Source organism: Arvicanthis niloticus (genome assembly GCF_011762505.2).
Source record: "Arvicanthis niloticus isolate mArvNil1 chromosome Y unlocalized genomic scaffold, mArvNil1.pat.X SUPER_Y_unloc_1, whole genome shotgun sequence".
Taxonomy (NCBI): domain Eukaryota; kingdom Metazoa; phylum Chordata; class Mammalia; order Rodentia; family Muridae; genus Arvicanthis; species Arvicanthis niloticus.
This window is the reverse complement of record NW_023044978.1, coordinates 4,376,015-4,397,602: the sequence shown is the minus strand read 5'-3', so window position 1 is coordinate 4,397,602 and position 21,588 is coordinate 4,376,015. Positions and strand designations below refer to the sequence as shown.

The following is a 21,588-nucleotide window of genomic DNA, read 5'->3' as shown; positions in this document are numbered from 1 at the left end:
GCATTCTTAAGAGAAATCTTTTATTGGGACTGGTGATACATACCAGGAAACAAAAGGCAGCAACTGGTGAATGTCTTCCTACAGACACCTTGAGCCCAACTGCTATGCCTTGTAGATCCAGTCACAGTCATCGAGGCTTATATTTTAGGCCAATCACAACCATGCCACTAACCACCAATCACATTCACTAAGGATTATGTTTAGACTAATCACAATGGTGAGTCTTAAGACCAATCATAGTAACATTAACTTTGTAATTTAGGTCAATCACAGCCTGGCTCTTAACAGCCACTACAGCCATTTAAATTTTTTTCTGACCAATCACAGCCTTGCCTTTTAGGACCAATCATAATCAGTGAGTCTTATATTCTCAACCAATCTCATAAGCAGTGTATGTTCTATAGTTGCCAGGATACAGTAAACATGAGACTACTTGACTTCAAGTGAGTGGAGAGGTAAGGTTGACTAAGATGGAGCTCTGTTTTAAGGGCAAAATCCTTAGATATTTCTTGTTTAATCTTGTCCCAATCATTGAAATAGGGATGGTGAACTCACCAACAGTAAACTGTGAATGTGATAATTTCATATTTCAGTTGTATCAGTTAATAGTTAATATAAAGCTGTATAGTTAACTGTCTGAGTTATCCAGGCTTAATTGTCTAACTTGGTCTTTAGGAAATAGCTTTTCTTTTCTTGAGGAATACTATTTATAGCACAGTTCACAATTTCTGGTACCTTCGATTGAAAAACAAAACAAAACAGACTGGCTGTATTTTTAAATACTGACCAGTTTTATCATGAGGGTCATACAGTACAACAACTACATAAAAGATGGTTAATAATAAGTGATAAGTTATAGATCATTAATTTAAAATGATGATAGATTATAAACAACAGATAATAAATTATAGAATATAGAATATAAAGGATTAGATAGTAGATAATAAATTGAAGAATTGAAGAGTATCCAAGAAGAAAGATGAACATTAGCTAATATATGATAGAGGAGAGATATGGGATAAAGGAAAAGAGATCTGATTATAGACACAGAATGTATAAAGTGTAGAAGAGAGAGAAAAGGATGATGTATGTAGAAGATCTAGAGGATAGATGATAAATAGATGGAGATAGAGACACTGTAGGCAACATAGAGATGGGGCATAGACACAGGTTAAAGATAGAGAATAGACAGATAGAAGATAGACATAGGATAACAAGAAGATAGATAATAGATAGATAGAAGACAGACAAAATAGCTACACTCTAGCTTCTAGAGGATACATGATAGATAAATAGGAGATAAACAAAGAATAGGTAAAGGAAAGAGGATAATTATACGAAACAGAGACACAGAGGAACTAGATGTTAAGGATAGATGAAAGAGTGAAAAAGGTGGCCAGAGGATAAATGATACATGGATTGTAAACAGACACAGGACAGCTAGAGGATAGATGGTAGATACATGGCAAACAGACACAAGGTTGTTAGGAGACAGATGATACATGAAAGACAGACACAGGATAGCTAGAGGATAGATGATAGATAGAACACAGACACAGGGTAGCTAGAGGATAAATGAACCATAGATGGAAGAAAGGCACGAGATAGCTAGAGGATTGATGATAGGTGGAATTCATATACAGGAGACTATTGAATTGTAGAGAGATATAGATAGATAGATAGATACATAGATAGATAGATAGATATGCAGGCTAACTAGCAGATACATGAACTATGGATGGCATAGTGTCACACTGTAGTTGGAAGAAAGATATTGGATATAAGGATGGAATCCAGGCACAGAATAGCCAGAGTATAGTTGATGGTTTACAGAGTCAGGGTAACTAGAGGATAGGTAATATATTAATGGTATAGACATACAGGATAGGGAGAGGATAGATGACGTATAGGTGATGGAATACAGGCATAGGATAGGTAAATGATAGATGATAGATGATACATAGCTGAAACATACACACAGAAAATTTGGAAGATTGATGATAGATAGGAGATAAGCAGGGCAGCTAGAAGATAGATGGCACAGGGGTAAAATATAGACCTAAGGTTGCTAGAGGATAGTTGGTAGATCTATGGATACAAGATAGCTAGAAGATAAAGAATAGAGAGATCAGAGATTCAGGGTAACTAGATGATAAGTGGTGCATTGATGGAATAGAGATATCGGATAGCTAGAGGATAGAATATAGATAGATAGAAGATAGGCAAAATATATCCAGAGAGTAGTTGATAGAAGACATGCACAGGAAAGCTAGATGATTGATGATTGATAGATAGATAGATAGATAGATAGATAGATAGATAGATAGATAGATAGATAGATAGATAAACAGATATTTCTGTTAGTCAAAGGTATCTAGGTATAGCCTAGAGACTCAGAATAGCTACATGATAGCTGATAGGTAGTATAATAAAGACAAGATAGCTATAGAATAGATGGTAGATGCATCACAGTGAGAAGACAAAGGAAAGATAGTAGACAGGAGATCTATCACGTGGATAGACACAGGATAGCTGGAATGTAGTTAATTTGAAAGATAGACACAGCATAGTTAGGATTTCTAGGGAATAGATGATAGTTGGGTAGAAGGCATATAGCAGATTGTTCGGAGGATAGGCCATAGACATATTGATGATAGACAGAGGTGTGTAGAAAGATAGATGACTGATTGGTGGAAGATAATAGAGATAATGTAGACACAGGAGAACTATTTGATAATTGACAGATGAAATTTAAACACATGATAGGTAGAGGGAATATGATAGGGAGAGACACAGGCTATCTAGAACATAGATGATTCATAGATGAAACAAGGGCACATGATAGCTGGGGTATAGATGATCCATAAATTGAAGATAGACTCAGAATAGCTGCAGTGTAGGAGATCCTTTGATGGGAGATAGACTCAAGATAACAACAGGATACATGCAAACAAAGATATAAGATGATTATCAGGCATAGAGCAAGATAGACATAAGACAGCTACAGCAAGGAGATTCTATAGATTGTACAAAGATGTTTACTTAGTAAAAGAATGGTCTTATTTGGTTTTAGAATCCACCTTTAACCGACTGAAAAAAATGGAGAGGAATACACAAAAAATGAGGAGGTAAGAATTTGTAATACAATTGGCAAAGCTTTGTGTTCTGACCTCTGTTGTTATTTCAGATGTAGACAAACTTTGTCAGGGAAGTTGAGGGTATTTTGGTCTCTTCCGTGGGTCTTCTATTCCCCCAGTTTCATTGTAAGACCTGGTAAGAATTACTGTTAAAGCAGGTGAGAACAGAAGGGAAGCTAAGTCTTGCTATTTCACTCAAGCTAATTCAGGTTTAACTTAAGTGATTGCTAAACAACAGTGCCAGACATTGTATTAGGCTGTACTGGGAAGACATGGAAATGGATTGGTTTTTACTTTTAACAGCCTCACAGTCAAAGGGTGGGAACATTGATTGACTTTCATGTTATTGTTTTAATAGAAATAGATCTTATTTGTTTGCTTGTTCATTTATCATTTATTTTGGAAACTAGCTCATGATACTTAGCCCAAGACTTGCATCAAATCCACAATCCTTCTGCCATCTCACCAGAGTACTGGGATTAAGGCCATTTTCTGACATATCCTGCCACAGTAGTTATAGTGTATAATGAAGACCTTGGATGTTATATGAATGAAAAAGATCTGTCTTTCTGTCATCTTAGTCCTCTTTTGGGGCACTATATCAGTAATTAGCCTCAGCTTTATCATACATAAAGCTCATGTTTATTTCTCTGTAAATTAGTGGTGCCTCTAATCCATGCCAGAGGATAACCCATGAAGATCTTTGCAATTTGCTGAAGAGACTTCAGAAACTGATGAATAGACTTGGATATGGATCATCTAGAAAGAGACCCAGAGAACAGCCTGCTATTGCCTCTCTGTCTTCTCAAAGAGGTTTGACTTAGGTCCATTTCCCTGATTCTATGCACTCTTTGTGGCTAAACTTTCCAAATATATTTTCTAGGCCATGCCCACTCCCTTACAATGCATTTCTTCTTTAACCCTCTTCAAAATGCCTATAGCTGCTAGCACCCTACTTCACGAGTTCTACACACACCTTGTTCTCATCACTTTCACAGTGCTCACATAAAGATGGAAGGAGAGATTCAACCCCCCAAAGTTGTCTTTGAATCTCTACACATGAGTAATGGAACACATAAGCACCCCCTACCAAACTAACAAAGTATTTCTCTAAATTATAAGCTGAGAATTCTAATATCATTAGTTATCTTAATTTAACACCTGTCATTTCTTTTATGCAAAGGAATGTTCAATGTACAAACAAATTATGAACAAAACACAGTTCCTGTTTTTAATACCTATGAAGAATACCATAAGATGGTTCTTCAGGTAAGGGTCTTTTAATTTGTTGTTTACATTTACATGTTGATCACCTAGAATGCAAGATGCACTACATCACATTTCAAAGCACAGCTGGAATAGAACAAGTTTTCAAACAATAACAAAGCAAATATTATAACAATACACACTCTTAGATGGAAACCTAAACCATGTGCAGGCATCTTTTATCCTTTCAAGCACTTTTATTTAAAAACACAATGTAGGTAGGTAGGTATCATATATTGAAATTTGTGTTGTGAAGAGGCTTCAGAATATCTCATTTGAAATCTGTCAATACTTTTATGAAACCAAATGCATATTTAAACTATTCCAGAAGCTGACTATCAACTGCAGAGATGGTTGTAGGCAAAAATGCAGGCTGTGTGCTGTGAAACTGTGAGAGTCACTCTTCTACAACCTTTTAGCTTCTGTCTGGTATTAGTAACTTCCCTGGAAAACCTTTTCTTAGAGAAGATTTTTTTATGGCACAAATATGTTGCAAGTATGATCACAGCTGTTTTTAAGCACAAAAATGGGAAAATAATAATTTTAGTGGCTGTGGAAACAGGGACATATTGATTTCATATTTTGACTCTTGAAAAAAAGTTGACGATTTTGTTTTTCAATTGAGCTGGGGGTTGTTAGCTCAATAATAGCACTTGTCTAGCATGTGGGTAATCCTGAATTCAATACTCAGCAAAAGTAGCATACAATTTTTGATTAACACAATGATTCTGGGAGGTGGTCAGTTGCTATTTATGTGCTACAAATATCTTCTCTTGCATGAACGTTTGGGCGAGGATAAACTCAAAAGAAGTTCCAAAACACAACAGGTAATAAGAGAATATTTGAAACTAATTTTTTGTTTCACTAATGATTATGGTATGAAGATATTCATGATCACATAGGAGTACTGGCTGCTCTTGCAGAGGAGGTAGGTTTAATTCTCTGCACTCACACTGAAGCTCACAATGGTCTGTAGTTCCAGCTACAGAGGATGTGATGCCTTCTTCTGGCCTGTATGGGTACCAGGTACACACATGGTACACAGACACATATGCTGGGAAATCCGCTCATACACACAAAATAAAAATATTTTAAAACGTTTGTGCTTTTTTATTGTACAATTCACTTTATCAGAGATTCATCACCAGTATTGCTTCTTTCTAAGGACTTATTGCCATTTTGTGTTTACAATGAGGTACTGTTACTTGCAACTATCTAATTGTATGAATTCTATGAGCTTGTTTCTTAAAATAATAATTTTATTGCAGAATAGGGTAAGGAAGTACTGCTTTAAAATAAATATTGGAATTGAGGATCACACAATCAGTATCTGGATCACAACTCTAAATTTAAATGAATGAGTACATTGCATTAGCAGTAATTCCTAGGAGAGCCCCGCTTTATTTGTCCTCTTCTTAGAGGTGATACTGAGGCAGGCACACAGGTATCCACATCTCCTTTTTCTGGACAACATTTTGGTATTTCACATGCTCTAAATGTCACCTTCTGGGAAACCTGACTTCACACCATTATACATTAGAAAATTGATAGCACTAACTATATTTTTAAGTTGAACACTAGGCTAAGTATAAATGAATGTGTCTTTAAAAACGTTTAGCATTCAAGTACTAAACATATTTAAAGTGTGACCATCTACACTAAGAAATGAATATTTCTAGTGTGAGATGGAAAGTTTAGTTATTGATTTTGGGTACACTGAAATATGTTTGTCCAAGTGGCACATCATTGATAAATATCTCATGCTTAAGGTGAAGTAGATTCTGTGTAGGAGGCAGAATAATAGAATTTTAATTAAGGATGTGCCTACTTTATAGATATGTAAGAAATGCAATACATTTTCTGTGTTCTATTCTAATAATTTATACACTCAGAAATAAAGCTATCATTTTTTTATTGTTCCACTATTTAATTATGTTATTATTCTGTCTTTATTAGTCATTTGAAAATATTTCAATTGTACTGAACATAGAAGGAAAAGTTGTTTTTGTATCCCAGAATGTGACACCTCTTCTTGGCTATCTTCCAGTAAGTTCTTGCAGTTTTTGGGGAAATTGGTCATTCTGGATTGTTGTTCATAAGTTATTTCTTTTTATGCTCATATATAAGTCATTGGTGTTCAGCTATGACTCTGTGACATCATCTTCTCTACTAGTTTCAGTGTTTAGTCAATAAAAACATGCTGGGATTCCGGCAAAATTCTTACTCTTCCCTCACCCTATCCACTCCTCTCATATGTGTCTAAGATGAAATGTCTGTCAGAAAAATAAAACATGCTTCTTGTTAAGAGTCTCAGAAAATGGCACTGAGCAGGGTTAATGCCTGACTTCTTTTGTAATGACTGAGTGCTTGTGCTTTCATTCCTGATTTAAAGAAAGGCCTTGTAGATATCAGGTGAGCATACACCTACTGAGCTAGTCTCCAGCCCAATGACTCTATTTGTAATGATGCCACCTCTCTTCCACCAATGGAAGAATAGGTAACACCCCTTGGTTCTTTATATTTCACATCAAATTTGTTGAATTTTTAATTTTTAACTTTTGTCAAACTCCTTTAAAAAAATTAACACACAAAATAATTGGGTTTCACTATGGCTTTCTTTCTTTTTTTTATTCTTTTTTCCTTTCTTTCTTGGCATTCTATAATTCAGCCCACCCCAAAACTCCTTATGTAGCCTCAGGTTCTTCTTGGAATCAGGGCATTCCATTTTATATATGGACCAATGAAAATATTTTTATTGAAAAGATAAGTGTCCCTTTATGGTACAGGGGGAAGGGTTGAACTTTTTCCATCAAAATAAACAAGGATAAATTAAAATGTAGAGAGGGCATGGGACTTGAAAGTATGAGGAAGGTGCAAACAAGAAAGGATTCACATTGAAGAGTGAGAAAGTGCAGAGTCAGGGGAAAGGCTTTCTGGCAGAGTTGTATAGTCACTGGTTGTGTGGCACGGTTGTGTGGCATGGTTCTGTGGCATGGTTGTGTGGCACAGTTTTGTGGCACGGTTGTGTGGCACAGTTGTGTGGGGTTTTCCATCCAGATTCACTTGCTTGGTTCAAGACTGGAGACAAAGTTATGGGTGAGGAGATGAGAATTTTTTCCAGGCTCATAGCAAAGAGGGAAACAAGACAGGGTGAGGATTACAGCATCTGAGGTCTATGAAATGGGTAGGGAAGAATCCAACTACTTGAGGGAGATAATTCACAGGAAAACTGTGGACAGAATGGATTGTAATGTGGAGTAATCACTAGAGGGTAATGCAAACTGACTGAAGCACTGCACCTATAGGTATAAATGGCATGGGCAGCACTAAACACCTATGGCAAGGATACAGGGCAGACTAATGGTATTAGTATTGAAAGCAAAATCTGTTCTTTCTCCTGCTCCCTAGGAAGATATAATTGGGACGAGCCTATTAAATCTTGTTCATGATGAACAAAAGGATGACATATCTGAGAAGATCATTCTAAATCTTCCATTGGCAAATATAGGTATGCATACATGGTTTTGTTTTCTTTTTTAATTTAATTTTTGAATTGTGTGTGAAAAGTAATACTTAGCTGAACAATTCCTTGCTCTCTTACACCTTAGTAGTTTTTGAAAAAAAATCAGTGTAGTTGCTGATAATATATCTATTTAAGTTAATAGCCTATAATTTCAAATACTACATTTCTCACACTAAAAATTATTTCCTCTAGAGACTTATGGAGGAGCTCAATAGGACATTACTCTCAGATGATGAGCCCTCACACCCAGTGGAAGAGTTCAAGAGAGCTGATGGATGCTGTGGGAGGAAGAGTGGGGTACCTCTAAGGATGTAGCCCCTAGCAGTGGTTCTCAACCTTCCTAATGCTGAGACCTTTTAATACAGTCTCTCATGCTGTGGTAACCCCCCACCATAAATTTATTTTCATTGCTACCTCATAACTGTACTTTGGCTACTGTTTTGAATGGTAATGTAAATATCTGATATGTACATGGTCTTAGGTGACTCCTATGAAAGAGTTGTTCTACCCCCAAAGGGCTGAGAACTGTTGCTCTAGTGGAAGGATATGGGTAGTACACAGTGGAATTGTGTATTTTGGGGGACACAAAGTTAGGAAGGACTGAGTGGAGATGTGGAACTGGATCTGAGCTAAGTTGGAGGGAATGGGAACATGATCAAAATATATCACATGCATATATGAAATTCTAAAAGAGTCAATAAAATTAATTAATTGAGAAATCATCCCACCCTGTCTTAGTCTTTACAATAAAACATAATTACAGCAGCCTTTCTCAAATTTTAGCAGTGCTATACAAATACTAGTGTATTGTGTTCCAGCTAGTGCCTATTTTATGGATATAAGAATGATATCTCTTCTGAGGACCAGCATTTATGGAAAGAAAGTTGTGTTCTTTACAATATTGTCTTGACTAAGGAAGACTATTATTGTCTGAAATAATCCATCAGACTACGTAACTTTACTTGTATCTTGCTCTCTTTAGTGGGAAGCCTAATCGAATTTTGCTGTTATATAAGAAAAGGAAATGTAGGTCAGAGTGGCCAGGACACATATTGTTACAGGACCATGTACCAAGGGAGATATATATATGAGTACGTGAAATTCATCTTGTACCTACAGGATTCTTATGATGGTAAGTAACCCAGATGATGATACTTACATGATGTCCATGAGTGCTGTATTCCCTGATTGCTAGCATACTAATTCTTGTATTACTGTCACTGTGAAATACCTGATACTGCTACACTCACAATTTCTGACTATATTAGATATTTAAAAATACTGAAATTTATAAGGTGAGGTCATAAAGAAACATGGATGATTATATAGGTTGAAGATGTGGATGTCTCCTCTGACAAAACAAAATAATTTTAAAAACCTAATCCAAAAAATGTTTAATGCACTGAATAGCTTAAAGGGAGCTCCATGAATAACTTGAATAAGTTACAGATGGATTTTGTAGTTTGTAAACCATACCACAAATTAGATTCACTGGAGTCTAGAATTCTAACATTATATCAAGGGCCAATATATAGAATATAAACTCTAAATCTCTATACACTGACCTGGGAAAAGAAATCATTTCACCTAAATTTTTCAACAGATAACATTTATGTCAGGTGTAGTATGAAACCTAGTTTTTGAGGGTTAAGGAAGTACAAGCCTAGAAATCAAGATATAAAATTAAAATTGACCCTTAAAATATCTGAGTTAATCAGAGGTAAGGTATAATACTTTTTGCTTCAGGTACACAAATGCATGTTAAAATATTTCTCCTATTTCTTTCTTGAAAGTTAAAGGTGAAATATCATTAAAAATCACTTGGACAGATGCATGAATACACACACACACACACACACACACACACACACACACACACACACAAACAAACACTATTTCTTTTAGAGACTAACTCAAGAATCCATAGGTCAAAAGAAAAAGATTGACATCAGCACAAAAATCACACCTTTGATTTTTCAGGATGCATGCCTCATACATTAGTGGTGACCATGTGGGAAACTGGGGATCTTAGCTGGAAGGGAAGGGAGATAAAGAGAAGCCCATGGCTCAGAATCTTGAAAACTGCCAGTGAGGTGACAAACAGCATTGTGATGTGGAAGTTGTCTGCCTGCTCTCTTAGCCAGGATTGCTTCTGATTTAATTGCCATTATGTCTGTCACCCTTAGAGTCATTTGTATTTTTTGGAAACTTCGGTCCTAATAGCAGAAAGATTTGGTCTTCTGCTCCAAGGCTGTTATGGGAGGAAAAGTACTATGTTGTGGGAAACATTTCTGTTCTACGTACGCCGGATGAGACAGTGAGTATGCTCTATATCTCTCTCTTATTGATGGGCACAACATTTTCTCTTCCAGCTACTGGACATCCGTGTACATACATTTAGTATTCAGCAAAGAAAGAACTTGTATATTAGTTTTATAAAGTGAATTTTCATGTCCTCCCTCCCTCACAACCTTAGGTACTTGATTGTAAAGGCTTTTTACAGGCCAAAGGAAAAGCTAGTTATTAAAATTCATGTGTTAGACTGAAAATCATTTAGTTTGTATTTTCAATGACATGAAATACTTTTCATGTCCTAGATACTGCAGTAAGTACCAGGGAATCACATACAGGCAGCTAACAGACAAGGCACTGATAAAAGCTGTCATGGGAAAGTGAGCTGGTGATTTCTGTTTTGAATAGGGTACCCCCAAGTCTAACAAAGGCAGTCTATACAGAGAGTGCACTGACCTCAATTTGGAGAGTTTGAAGGAATAAAATTGCTTATGTGACTCAAATAAGGGAAAGAGTGAAGGGGATGGTGGAGACAGGAAAGTGATAGATTGTGCAGAACTTTGCTTACTGTAGTAATACATACAGAATTTTGCTAAGCAGAGTATGATCTAGACTGAAATCCCTAGGCTGCTTTGAATGTGGAACATGAAGTATAAAGAAACAAGAATGGAGATAACCAGATGTGAATGGCAGGAATTTGGGTTGATTTTAGTCATGGGGATGGAAACTCCAGGATTTGGAATGAATGGATACAGGGCTAACTAGAACATTGAAGACTGGGTAGTGTTAGCAGCCTATATAAAGAGCTCTGTTTGGCTGTAGACCATGTTTCTATTGTGATGCCATAGTAGATCACTCCTAGATTCAATTTCAGAACAAACCACTTTTCCATATTGAAGAGAGTGTGGAAAGTTGTATAGAGGAGAAGACTGAAGGATGTTGTCTGATTTGATTGCCTCATTCACTCTTCCTTCATACCAACCCTCTGGGATCTGAGTTTCATCTTCTGCCACAAGAATGTAGACTTCTAATATACAGGATGACTCAGCCCCAAGATCTGTTTCCTATTCTGAGAAAGAGAAAACAAATTTTTTTTGTCCCACCCATATTTCACTAGTCTCCATCATGGCACCAGAAAGTCTATTTGTGATTTCCTCCAGTTTTTCTCTCTGTGCCTAAAGGATATTGTTTCTATACCAGTTGATATTTTGGAAAACAAATTAAAGAGAACAGAGATAGCAGTCAGAGGAGTCTTTATAGTGTGAGGGTGTAAAGTAGCAAGCAGTGAACTTGAATCAAAGTGAAATTCCTTGATCTACTAGTGTTGGACTAAGCCACTGTATGTGCATAAGATGTTTTTGTACCTGTAAACCTAGCAATTTTTTCACACCGACGTGACACTTGGATTAACTTGAATATATAATGCATGTTAGAAATGTCAAGTTTTTCTAGTACATAGGTACATTTAATGCCAATTAGGGGGTTAGAAGAAGGTGTAACTCTTCTCTGTACAAAGCTGTAGATTTGATTCTCAGAGATGCTAAAATGGTGACAACTGATGATGCTAATTTTTTGCAGGCACAACCAGTTAACATTCAAACAAATGCTGTAGATGATGATTCTGATGATGACAGTACTTTACAACACCATAGGTAAGAGGTATCATGGTTGTAAATAATGCAGAGCTGAAACAAGTTTTTTTTTTTTTTTTGCTAAATAAAGCCAAAATAAGAAAGATTAAGAGTTTTAAAATGACCAATTAGCTGTTCTGAACCTACCATATCATTTAATATAATTTATTGTCTTCCAACAGAATGAACATTGATAAATGGTTTTTTATTTTTAATTTTTAACATAGTCAAATTATGTTTAAAACTACAGAATTTTCCTTGCCTTTCTGTCTATTTTTCTCTCATTTACCTTCCTGCCTACCTACCTACCTACCTACCTACCTACCTACATACATCTGTATGTGTATTTGAGTAGCCCACCACCAATACCTCTTCCAGTTTCCAGATCTGTACATTTTAATGTATGGAAGGAATCGTTTAACTACTGTCTGTTACATCATTTCGTAGATTAATCCAATAATGGACCTAGAAAAAAAGTGACAGAAAAGAGCACATAATATACATCTGAGGTTGTTCCCTAATGATGCAGCAGTGGCTTATATCCTGTTCCATCCACACAGGACAATGGAGCAAAACATTCACTTGCTGTCAGGTGTAAAGATGTCTACTGCAGGTCACATTATTTGTCAGTTTGTTTGTGGGAGAGAGGAGGGGAAAGGGGAGGGACAAGAGGGAGAAAAAAGGAAAGGGAAAAGGAAAGGGAGAGGGAGAATGGGGAGAGAGGCTCGAGGAGAGAGAAAGCCTGAGTGCAAGAGAAAGTGAGAAAGAGTGATACAGAAAGAGAGAGAGAGAAAGAGAGAGAGAGAGAGATAGTGAGAGAGAGAGTTAGAGAGAAAGAGTTAGTGAGAGAGAGAGAGAGAAGAGAGAGAGAGAGATTTTCTGGCTTTCCAGGAACTCACTATATAAAGCAGGCTGGCCTCCAACTCACAGAGATCCTCATGCCTCTGCCTCCCATGTTCCAGGGTTTCATGAGTGGGCCACCATGCACAGCCTGCAAGACAATTCAAAGGCAAAAAATTGCCTTATGCTTTCAAAGGAAATGCAAGCTTGGCTTTAAGACAGTTCTGCAAAGCCAAGTAAATTTAAGGTGAAAGATAGATTAATGTCTGAAGTACATGGGAGAGCTACGGGTCCCAGGTTACTTACTACCTTAAAAGAATGAGGATTGGGAACAGATGGATAAAAAGTAACAATATTTTGCAGCCAAGGCTCAGGGCTTACAAAAAGTCCAGGATGATGTCAAGTGTTTAAACTTCAGTGACTGGTTTCAATTGAAAACAAGGGGGAATCTGAGTATTGTATGGTTGTCTGTTAAGACCCAGGGCTTACAATCAGAAGCCTGTGAAGGCTCTGTTCAAAGCCTGCTGGCCACCAAGCCTACCTGCTGTGAAGCCTGCCTAGACAAACTGAATTTTGCTCATCTGTAAATTCACAACACAGAACTCAACAGAAGGTGGATTAGAGGTTGCCTCTGGCCAGGTATTGTGTGCAGAGTGGATGGGGACAGAGAGGAACTAAAATCATTGTAATCATCTTATGATCTGAATCGACCAGAAATCCTTGAATTGAAAGCTTTAATTGAAGTGTTTGAAATGTGTGTTTTGTCACGTTTGTTTTTTTTTTAAAAAAAAAAAAAGGTTTCTCCACTGGCAGGGAATGTAGGTCAGTTGACAGAGGGCTTGCCTAGCATAAACCTAGCAGCATATGCCTGTGATATCTGAGTTGAGAGGTGGGGGCACATAGAGCAATTTAAAGACAATCATTATCTGTGTATTTTGCCTACATGTATGTCTGTGAGCCACATATCTCCAGTGAAAAACAGCAGTTGTAGAGGGGTGTGAGATACTCTGTAACTGGAGTTACAGAGAGGTGTAGGCTTCCATTGAGGGAGCTGGGAATTGAAACTAGGGCCTCTGAAAGAGAAGTCAGTATTCTTAACTGCTGAGTCATTCCTCCAGCCCCAAAATAAAAAGTCTAATGTCTTCCTTGACAACATACTGAGTTTAAGCCTAGCCAGGGATATGTGAGATCCTACCTTCAAGAAGAAATCAACATGTGTGTTGTATATATGTACACCCATACACATGTATGTGTGTTGTGTTAGAATTTTCTCTAAGTGTTAACTATTGTAAATAATATGCTTGTGTTTAAATTATTTTACACTGAAAATCAAACCAGTAAGAGTAAAAATTGTACATTTCATGCACAGATAATATATGCAGATGGCTGCAATAACTCATTAACTGGCTTTTCCTGTTTTAACTCTTCTTAATGCCATCAGAATCTCATAAATATCACTTAGCACATTTACTGTTAGATTATCTTGTTTGGTTTTTTCTTTCTTTCTTTCTTTCTTTCTTTCTTTTTTTTTGTTTTTTTTTGAGACAGCGTTTCTCTGTATAGCCCTGGCTGTCCTGAAACTTATTCTGTAGACAAGGCTGGCCTCGAACTCAGAAATCCGCCTGCCTCTGCCTCCCAAGTGCTGGGACTAAAGGCGTGCACCACCACTGCCTGGCTGTTTATTTTTTTTACAGTCAGACATATTACTATATCTCAACTTCTCATATTTTGTACTGATGGTGGATTTCTTCTTGCTTGACCTCCCAAATATAAATCTTGTTTTTGTGTTCTTGTCTTTGCAAGACTAGAATATGATTTAGAACCAGAACATAAACTATGTTGGCTAAGTGTTTTTCCACAGAATCAAACCTCTAATCCTATGACACAGGACATTTTAAAGTTAGACATACTTTAACTTTAAAAACCCCTAATTTTAAGTAGTGGGTTTACTTATGGTATTTCCATGCATACATATCATTATACAACGTTATTTTCAATATGATTTTATTCATTCTTTAAGAATTTCACACAATGTATTTAGGTCATATAATCTCCAACTTCTCTTCCTAACGCTTCACAGATCAGTTCCTATGTATTTTCTCCTGTGGTGTGGCCATCAATCCAGTCAGAAATTGGTTGGTTGCACCTATAACATTGTAATGCCATGATTGTAAACATGAGCATGTCTTGTCATGCTAGGCATTATCCTTGATCACAGTGTACACAGCTAGTAAGCCTGTTGATGAATTTCTTTCCTCAATCCCCTTCCAGTACTATGAAAGTTATCCAGCAATGAGGAAGCTTCCTGACCAATACACAAAAGACATATTAATAATGATTTCTTTATGGCTTTATTAAGGCTTGGAAAACGCCACCGTAGGAACAAAATGCAAACAGATGCTCAGGCTGAAGCTGTGAATGTGGAGGAGTGTCCTGAAGCAGGCACAGAAGTATGTACATTGGCAGTCACCCAGAGAACCATTGGGGCCTTTATTCTTGTTATATCATTATTTAGTTAATGTGTGTTATCAATATAGAAAGACTTTCATTTCAATAAATGTCTTATGAGCATGACAGTTTCTGTTATTTTTTCCTTACTGTAAGTAACTGCCATGCTTAGAATAGTCCTTGTGCTTATCCTGACCCTAAGTTGATCATCTACAAATGGTTTAAAATAACATTTGACTAAAACATAAGCATGCTTAAGGAAAACTGACATATTTTGTTCCTTTTATTTGTTTATTCTCCTAACTTGCTCTATAACCTTAACCTTAGAAATTCTAGTGTCCTACAATTCATTTTTTTCTTACAGCCAAAATACTCATACTGATATTTTCCATTTAATCAGCCTGAAACATTATGTCATACTTGGCATTTACTGTGTTTGAAGCCTACCTTACATGTGTAGGAACTCTGAGAAAACCCATCAGTGGCCACTTCCTCTTTGAGGCTTAGTACCTCAACAATAATTTTAAGGATGTGTAGGTGTGTGTGTGTGTGTGTGTGTGTGTGTGTGTGTGTGTGTGTGTGTGTGAAGATTTTGGGTCTTTCTTCAATTACCGAAGTATATTGTGAGGTATGTCTAAGGTTTGGGACAGGTCTGCCTGTTTTTCCTAGTATGCCTATCTTATTCTATCTTGTAAGTGAAATGTGTTATCTTCTGTTGCAAATTCAGGCTGAGATTGTAGAAGTTCAAGCAGCCACTCAGCGAATGCCATTTGACTTAATTCAGGTCCGGACACCCTCTCACTCAAGCATAACCCCAGAATTAAGTGCAGCCACAAGCATAAGCGCTGGCATGAGGACAAGCACAAGTTCTTCATCTACAGATATTTCATCAACAACACCAGTATCACGTAGGTACAATTAGCTATTTGGATGTGGTCTAAAGAAATGGGATGACCTTCAAGGGCATAGCAAGCTTTAAAATAAAAACCGTGCTCAGTTTATAATGGTGTGAAATCACAAATGTCAAGTCTAACTTTGCCTGTTTTCTGTAAAATTTTGGAGATGATGATTTCAGAGCAATAAAGGTAAATATCTCTTCACAGATTCAATCAATCCCTAGTCTTGTACCTTCTAGAAATCCCAATTAGAAATGTGCAGATTCTCCCTCTTCCAATAGGAAGAATTCAATAGAATTCTTATTATTCACTTGCTTTTTCCTTTTTTGGCACATTTTACTGCTTTGTCACAATCTTCTCTGTGCTTTCTTCCTTAGCCCCTACATCTAGACAGGGGTATGAGATAGATCCAAAATATATGCTAGAGCCCCAAGACAGAGAATTTGAAGTAGGTCCAGAGTTCCTCCTAAATGACAGCCAAGACACAGAGGCCACTCCAGAACAAGGAGAATGCACTGAAGAGGATGTGAAGAAACCCTTGGTAGAGGCAAAGCTATCCAATCCTAAGGTACATGTAATTGATGAATATTCTGCATGTCATGATGCTTCTTCAGATGATGATTTCTGTATAATAACAGAAGATACTAAACACAAGAAAGACCCTAAGTTTCAAGAAGTCGTTGTGGGTCAAGAACAAGGACATCAGAAGGTATCTGAGGCTGCCCCATCTTGTCCAACCACACCATTACAAGCTGTGCACCCAGAAGCTAGCTTAAATTCACTTTGCCCAGGTTAACTTTATAGTTTCTAATCTACTAGCTTTTCAAATATACAAGAATGTTTTGTGCTTCAGAGAATAGTTGAAGTAAGTTGAGCTGCTATGAAAATACTGGATTTCTACTGGTCCAGATTTTCCTCATGTGTGGGCAAATCTCAAGAGAGGGCAGCTCTTTTGAAGACTTATCCCAACCTTCTCCTCAGCAAACAGCAGCATAAGCTAGTTTCTTTTCTTCTGCTTGCCTTCATTTCTTCTATCTGTGATTGTGGATATAACCATGTATTTAAATAATGATTTTCTAAAAGGCAGGATTCTTAAATATGCAGGATGATCAAGCAAGGAAGTGAGTTTTTATCAGTTATGCAGAATTGTTTGTATCTCTTACAGATCCAAAAGGCAGATACTCCACCGCCAATTCCCCAGGCAATCTTCATAGACTAAAACCTAAAAGATGGTTGTTTCAGTTTAGCCCCAGCAATGTGACAATGGCAAATTCCTGAGTCTTGGCATCTTTGTTTTTGAAAAGGCCTTTTTGCCTTGCAGGGATTTTTTTTTTTTTTTTTTTTGGAGTACCAGGAAATTTCATTGAACTATTTAGAAGAAAAAGCATGTGAATACATTTATCCTTTTTAAAAAAGTTTTTTAAACAAAAATGTTTTGGGTTTTTTTCTTTTTGAATTAGTACACAATTAAATTCTCAGTGTAGATATAATTTTTAATTCTTATAATAATGAGTAATGGGTCTGCAATCTGGTTATGTACAGGAGGTGATGGCCCAGGCAGGTCTTAGCAGGGCCCAGTGTAACATCTATATGTCTGGGGTTTCTTAAGGGCTTGGGTAAGCAATCCCTCCCCATGTCCACTGTGTTTCGTACATTAAAGAAAAGCATAGACTAACAACAGATCTTTGTTACTTTGTGTACTTACAAATGCAGCCAAAGAGAACATATCAATACCATCATCCACTTTTTGGGGAAAAGTTTGCCCAACTATGTGGCCCACAAGTGAAGATGACAGAGGTCTATGATTTGAATATAAGTAGATCCTTCTATGGTGAACAACCTTCTTACCCAGATATTGAAGAGGAGGTATAGAAATTTAGTTTACTTTTATAACTGAAACAACATTTCATTTTCAAAAAAAATGTTGGGTTGCTTCCTTTACTTGGCTTAGCCTACTCCATACGTTGCAATTCAGTGGTCCCAGAAAGTGAAAAGTATCTGTGCAAGGTAGACCTGAATATAGGCTAGATGATATACACATGTTTGTGTGGGTGATCTGGATTTTTAGAAGTCTGTAACCCAGGGGCATGTCCCTGAATACTGTGCTAGCAAAGCAGTCAGTAGTTCCTATAGCCTCATATGTACAGAGACCAGACTTTTATTGTTTTTGAATTCATTTAAATGTTAAGTTCATTTCTTGGGAGGCGGTGTCTTTTTCCGACATTGAATTACTTTTATGTTTATTTTTTTATGAATCAAAACCTGTAGCATAGGGAACAAGAACAATGTGAATATGAATTCTCCCAGTGTACTGGAATGCTTCGAAACTTAAAATATGAACGGCCTCGGCAGCAACATACTGGGCAAGGACAGGGACCTCGTGTATATCATCCAGGAGAACAGGTACAGGGATAGTCTGAGCCTGAAATGTAAGACGGGGTTGTATGGTATACCTGTATTTTTTTACAATAAGCCTGTTGGTTTCTATAGGTGGTGACTGTTATAGATGACGTGGGGTCACCCACCATGGAATTTTTTGGAAATGACAATTCTCAGCATTCACGAAATGAGACACATAGGTGAGAGATAGATTGGGAAGAAGGGTGGAGGCCATCACCTTTTCCCTTTTTCCTGCCTAGTAGTGCCTATCTGAGTACCTATTAATAGAATGGAGGATCTTTCACACAGAAAGCCTAGATAAGACAGCCTCAAAGTGAGAGACTTCAAATCTAAGCCTTGAAATTAGTTGGCTTCATTATTCAGGTTCAGAGTCTCTGCATAGGGTGTTTGTAGAGAGACTTTATTGACCATAGCTGAGTAATTCCCCAGTTTCATGTCTGTTCTTTAACATTTTGGAATGAAGGCACTGGCTATGAAAACCAGGGATGTAGATGTAAGATTTCTGTTACATGCTGTGAAGAGCTAATAATATATAAATGTGGGTCAGGTTATATGTAGCATGGAGAATTTCTCATGAGCCATCATTCTTTGACTTATGTCACTGCTCCAAACTTCTTCTCTTATAGATGTTGGGAGGATCCTATTGATTGTGCCCCTCCACCTCTGCATCATTCATCAAGATCATTCCAAGAAATGACTGGATCACATCAAACATTGGCAGCCTCATTTCAAGCATCATTACTGTCAAGGCAAGCATCATTAGTGTCATGTCCAGCATCTTTACCATCATGTTCAGCATCTGCACCATCATGTATAGTACCTGTACCGATACATAAAGAATCTGTACCAATATGTCAAGTTTCTGCACCAATAAGTGTAGCATATGCACCAATAATCCAAGCGTATGCATCAACATGTCAACCATCTGCACAGTTATGTCAAGCATTGGCAGCTTCACGTCAGGCATCTGGAATGTTATGTCAAACATCTGTAGTGACACATCAAGTATCTGCACCTCGATGTCAATCATTGGCAGTGTCACATCAAGCATCTGCACCATCACGTCAAGCATCAGTGGTGTCACAACAAGTATTGGCAGAATCATATCACCAATCAGCAATGTCACCTGTAGGTGATTCTCAATCATCTGGAAACCTTGATCTAAAAATACATGGCCTGGAATCCTCAGAAAATTTTATGGAGCTTTAGAATAATATCATGGGTCCCATTACAGAACATTATCATTTAGTAAAGATCCACTCTTGGGTTTACAGGCAAAGAGAGAATCAGTATTAAAAGTTGATATATTCTATAGCTTTTATTATTTTGCATTTCAAAGGATTCTGGGCCTCTTCTTCATGAGGGAAACACACTAGAAATATAGTCTCTACTTGAAATGCCGACTTGAAGTATTATCAAGTTGAGGAAGTTACACATGTAGAACTCATTGGTTTGTAAAACCAGTGTCTACTATGATCTGTATATTACTGAGTTAGATTGATGTTTCTCAGGTACAATCCTACTTTCTGTCTTCCTCAGCACAGATTATGTAATGAAAGAGCTCTAGACAAGCATTTAATTTTACCACTCTCACCCCCCCTTTATTTTCTCAGCATGTTTCTTTTGACCACCGAAGAGAGAAAATTCCACGCTTTCTGCCCCCTGGACAAGATCACTCTGGTTCCATTCAGGCTGAATAGGACACTAATCCTCACCCATGAGCAGAAGATGAGGCTGAAGACAGACTTCCACTGTCTGCATGGCAACGGGCCATACAAAATGGGAGAGTCCCTTGATGGGAGAGGGTGGGTGGGTCATACTGCTTTACTTGCAAATTAAGTTTGTAGTTATTCTTAAGCATAGTCAGTTTATTGTAAATATTGCTGCAGAAGTTGACTGTTACATCCTACTTGGTGGGTGATAACAGGTGATCCCTGGCCCCTGCTTTTTTAACAGCACTTTGTGTATATTTATATCCAGATGTGCTTTTGTTGTGGCATGAGCAGTGTGTCAGGGTCCTACATATTTTTCTTGATGAAATTTAAAATACCATAGAATAGCAAGACAGGGGGGAAACCTGTTCTATCATGTAGTTTTCCCAAGTTCTGAGGCCTTGTTTATTTATTTTTTTTTTTATTTCTATCTCTTTTCTGTAGCCCGGTGCTATTTGATATCCTATGTTAAATGGTTACCCAATTGTGAGCAAGTAATATCTGTTCAAAATAGTATACATATTTACTTAATAAACGCTATGCTCGACTACAAGTCTTATGTCTGTGTTGTTGACTGTGATATCCTAGGAATATTACTGACTTGGTAGACTGTGCTTATGTCCTGATGAAGAGCCCACATTTAGAGCTAAACATCTCATGCAATACCTTTTCCTAGTGTATTAGCATTTTTTTGCCACACTTACAAATGTCACTGGCTGCTACTCTTGCATGTGGCTATGAGTATAGACACTGTCCTCCTGAGTGCAGCCTTTCTTTTTGGTTTGTCTTTATGTGTGTGTTGTCTCAGCTTTACTTTTAAAGTAAACAAACCAATGAAATAAAACCAAGAATAATCTGGCATGCCTCTAGGCTCACAGTTTATGCCCAAGGGTTAGAAAAGGAAAGTTTCTGTGCTCCCTAAATTCACTGGGATCCTTAATCTCCAGTGTGATGGATTTGGAGATGAGGACTTGGAGAGGTGATTGTGGTTCTGAGGATAGGAGTATGGAAGTGGCTTATGATAGCTCCTCAACCATCCTGGTAGCAGAGTGACTTTGGAGTTGTCTTTGTCTTCCCACATATCACTTATAGTTCTTACAATCACAGGTATAGCTCTAGATTTTGAAAGGGACTTTAGTACTTTTGTCTTCTGTTGCAGAATAGGACATGGGAGAACAGAACACTTTACTCCCAAACACAGGACTGCAGAATGCAGCAATCAGAAAGAGCAAGTCTCAGGGAGAGACATGGGAATCCCAGGAGATTAGAGGCCACCTGTGGAGAGAACTGGGTTACTTCACTGTTTAGAGTGTGGCTGTTCTTGGTGATAACCTCCTCAAGAAGCCCTGGGACATCTGAGCACAGTTGCCCTCACATTGTGAGGTTGTTGGGTAAATACTGAGACATTAGCAAAACTACACAAATAATTTTATGGTTGCGGGT

At 37.4% G+C, this 21,588-nt stretch overlaps 1 protein-coding gene across 1 annotated transcript; it reads left to right on the top strand.

Annotated features, from left to right (window-relative positions):
- Window positions 1-431: 431 nt before the first annotated feature.
- Window positions 432-20,166, top strand: LOC117695938 (uncharacterized). Its single transcript, XM_076706139.1, has 17 exons — window positions 432-455; window positions 3,074-3,128; window positions 3,799-3,950; window positions 4,321-4,406; window positions 6,360-6,449; window positions 7,812-7,911; window positions 8,909-9,058; window positions 10,113-10,243; window positions 11,797-11,870; window positions 15,049-15,139; window positions 15,865-16,045; window positions 16,411-16,824; window positions 17,655-17,899; window positions 18,302-18,436; window positions 18,524-18,612; window positions 19,060-19,561; window positions 20,047-20,166. The coding sequence occupies exons 2-17, from the start codon at window positions 3,100-3,102 to the stop codon at window positions 20,131-20,133; spliced, it is 2,556 nt and encodes an 851-aa protein (XP_076562254.1). The 5' UTR covers window positions 432-455; window positions 3,074-3,099; the 3' UTR covers window positions 20,134-20,166.
- The last annotated feature ends 1,422 nt before the right edge of the window (window positions 20,167-21,588 follow it).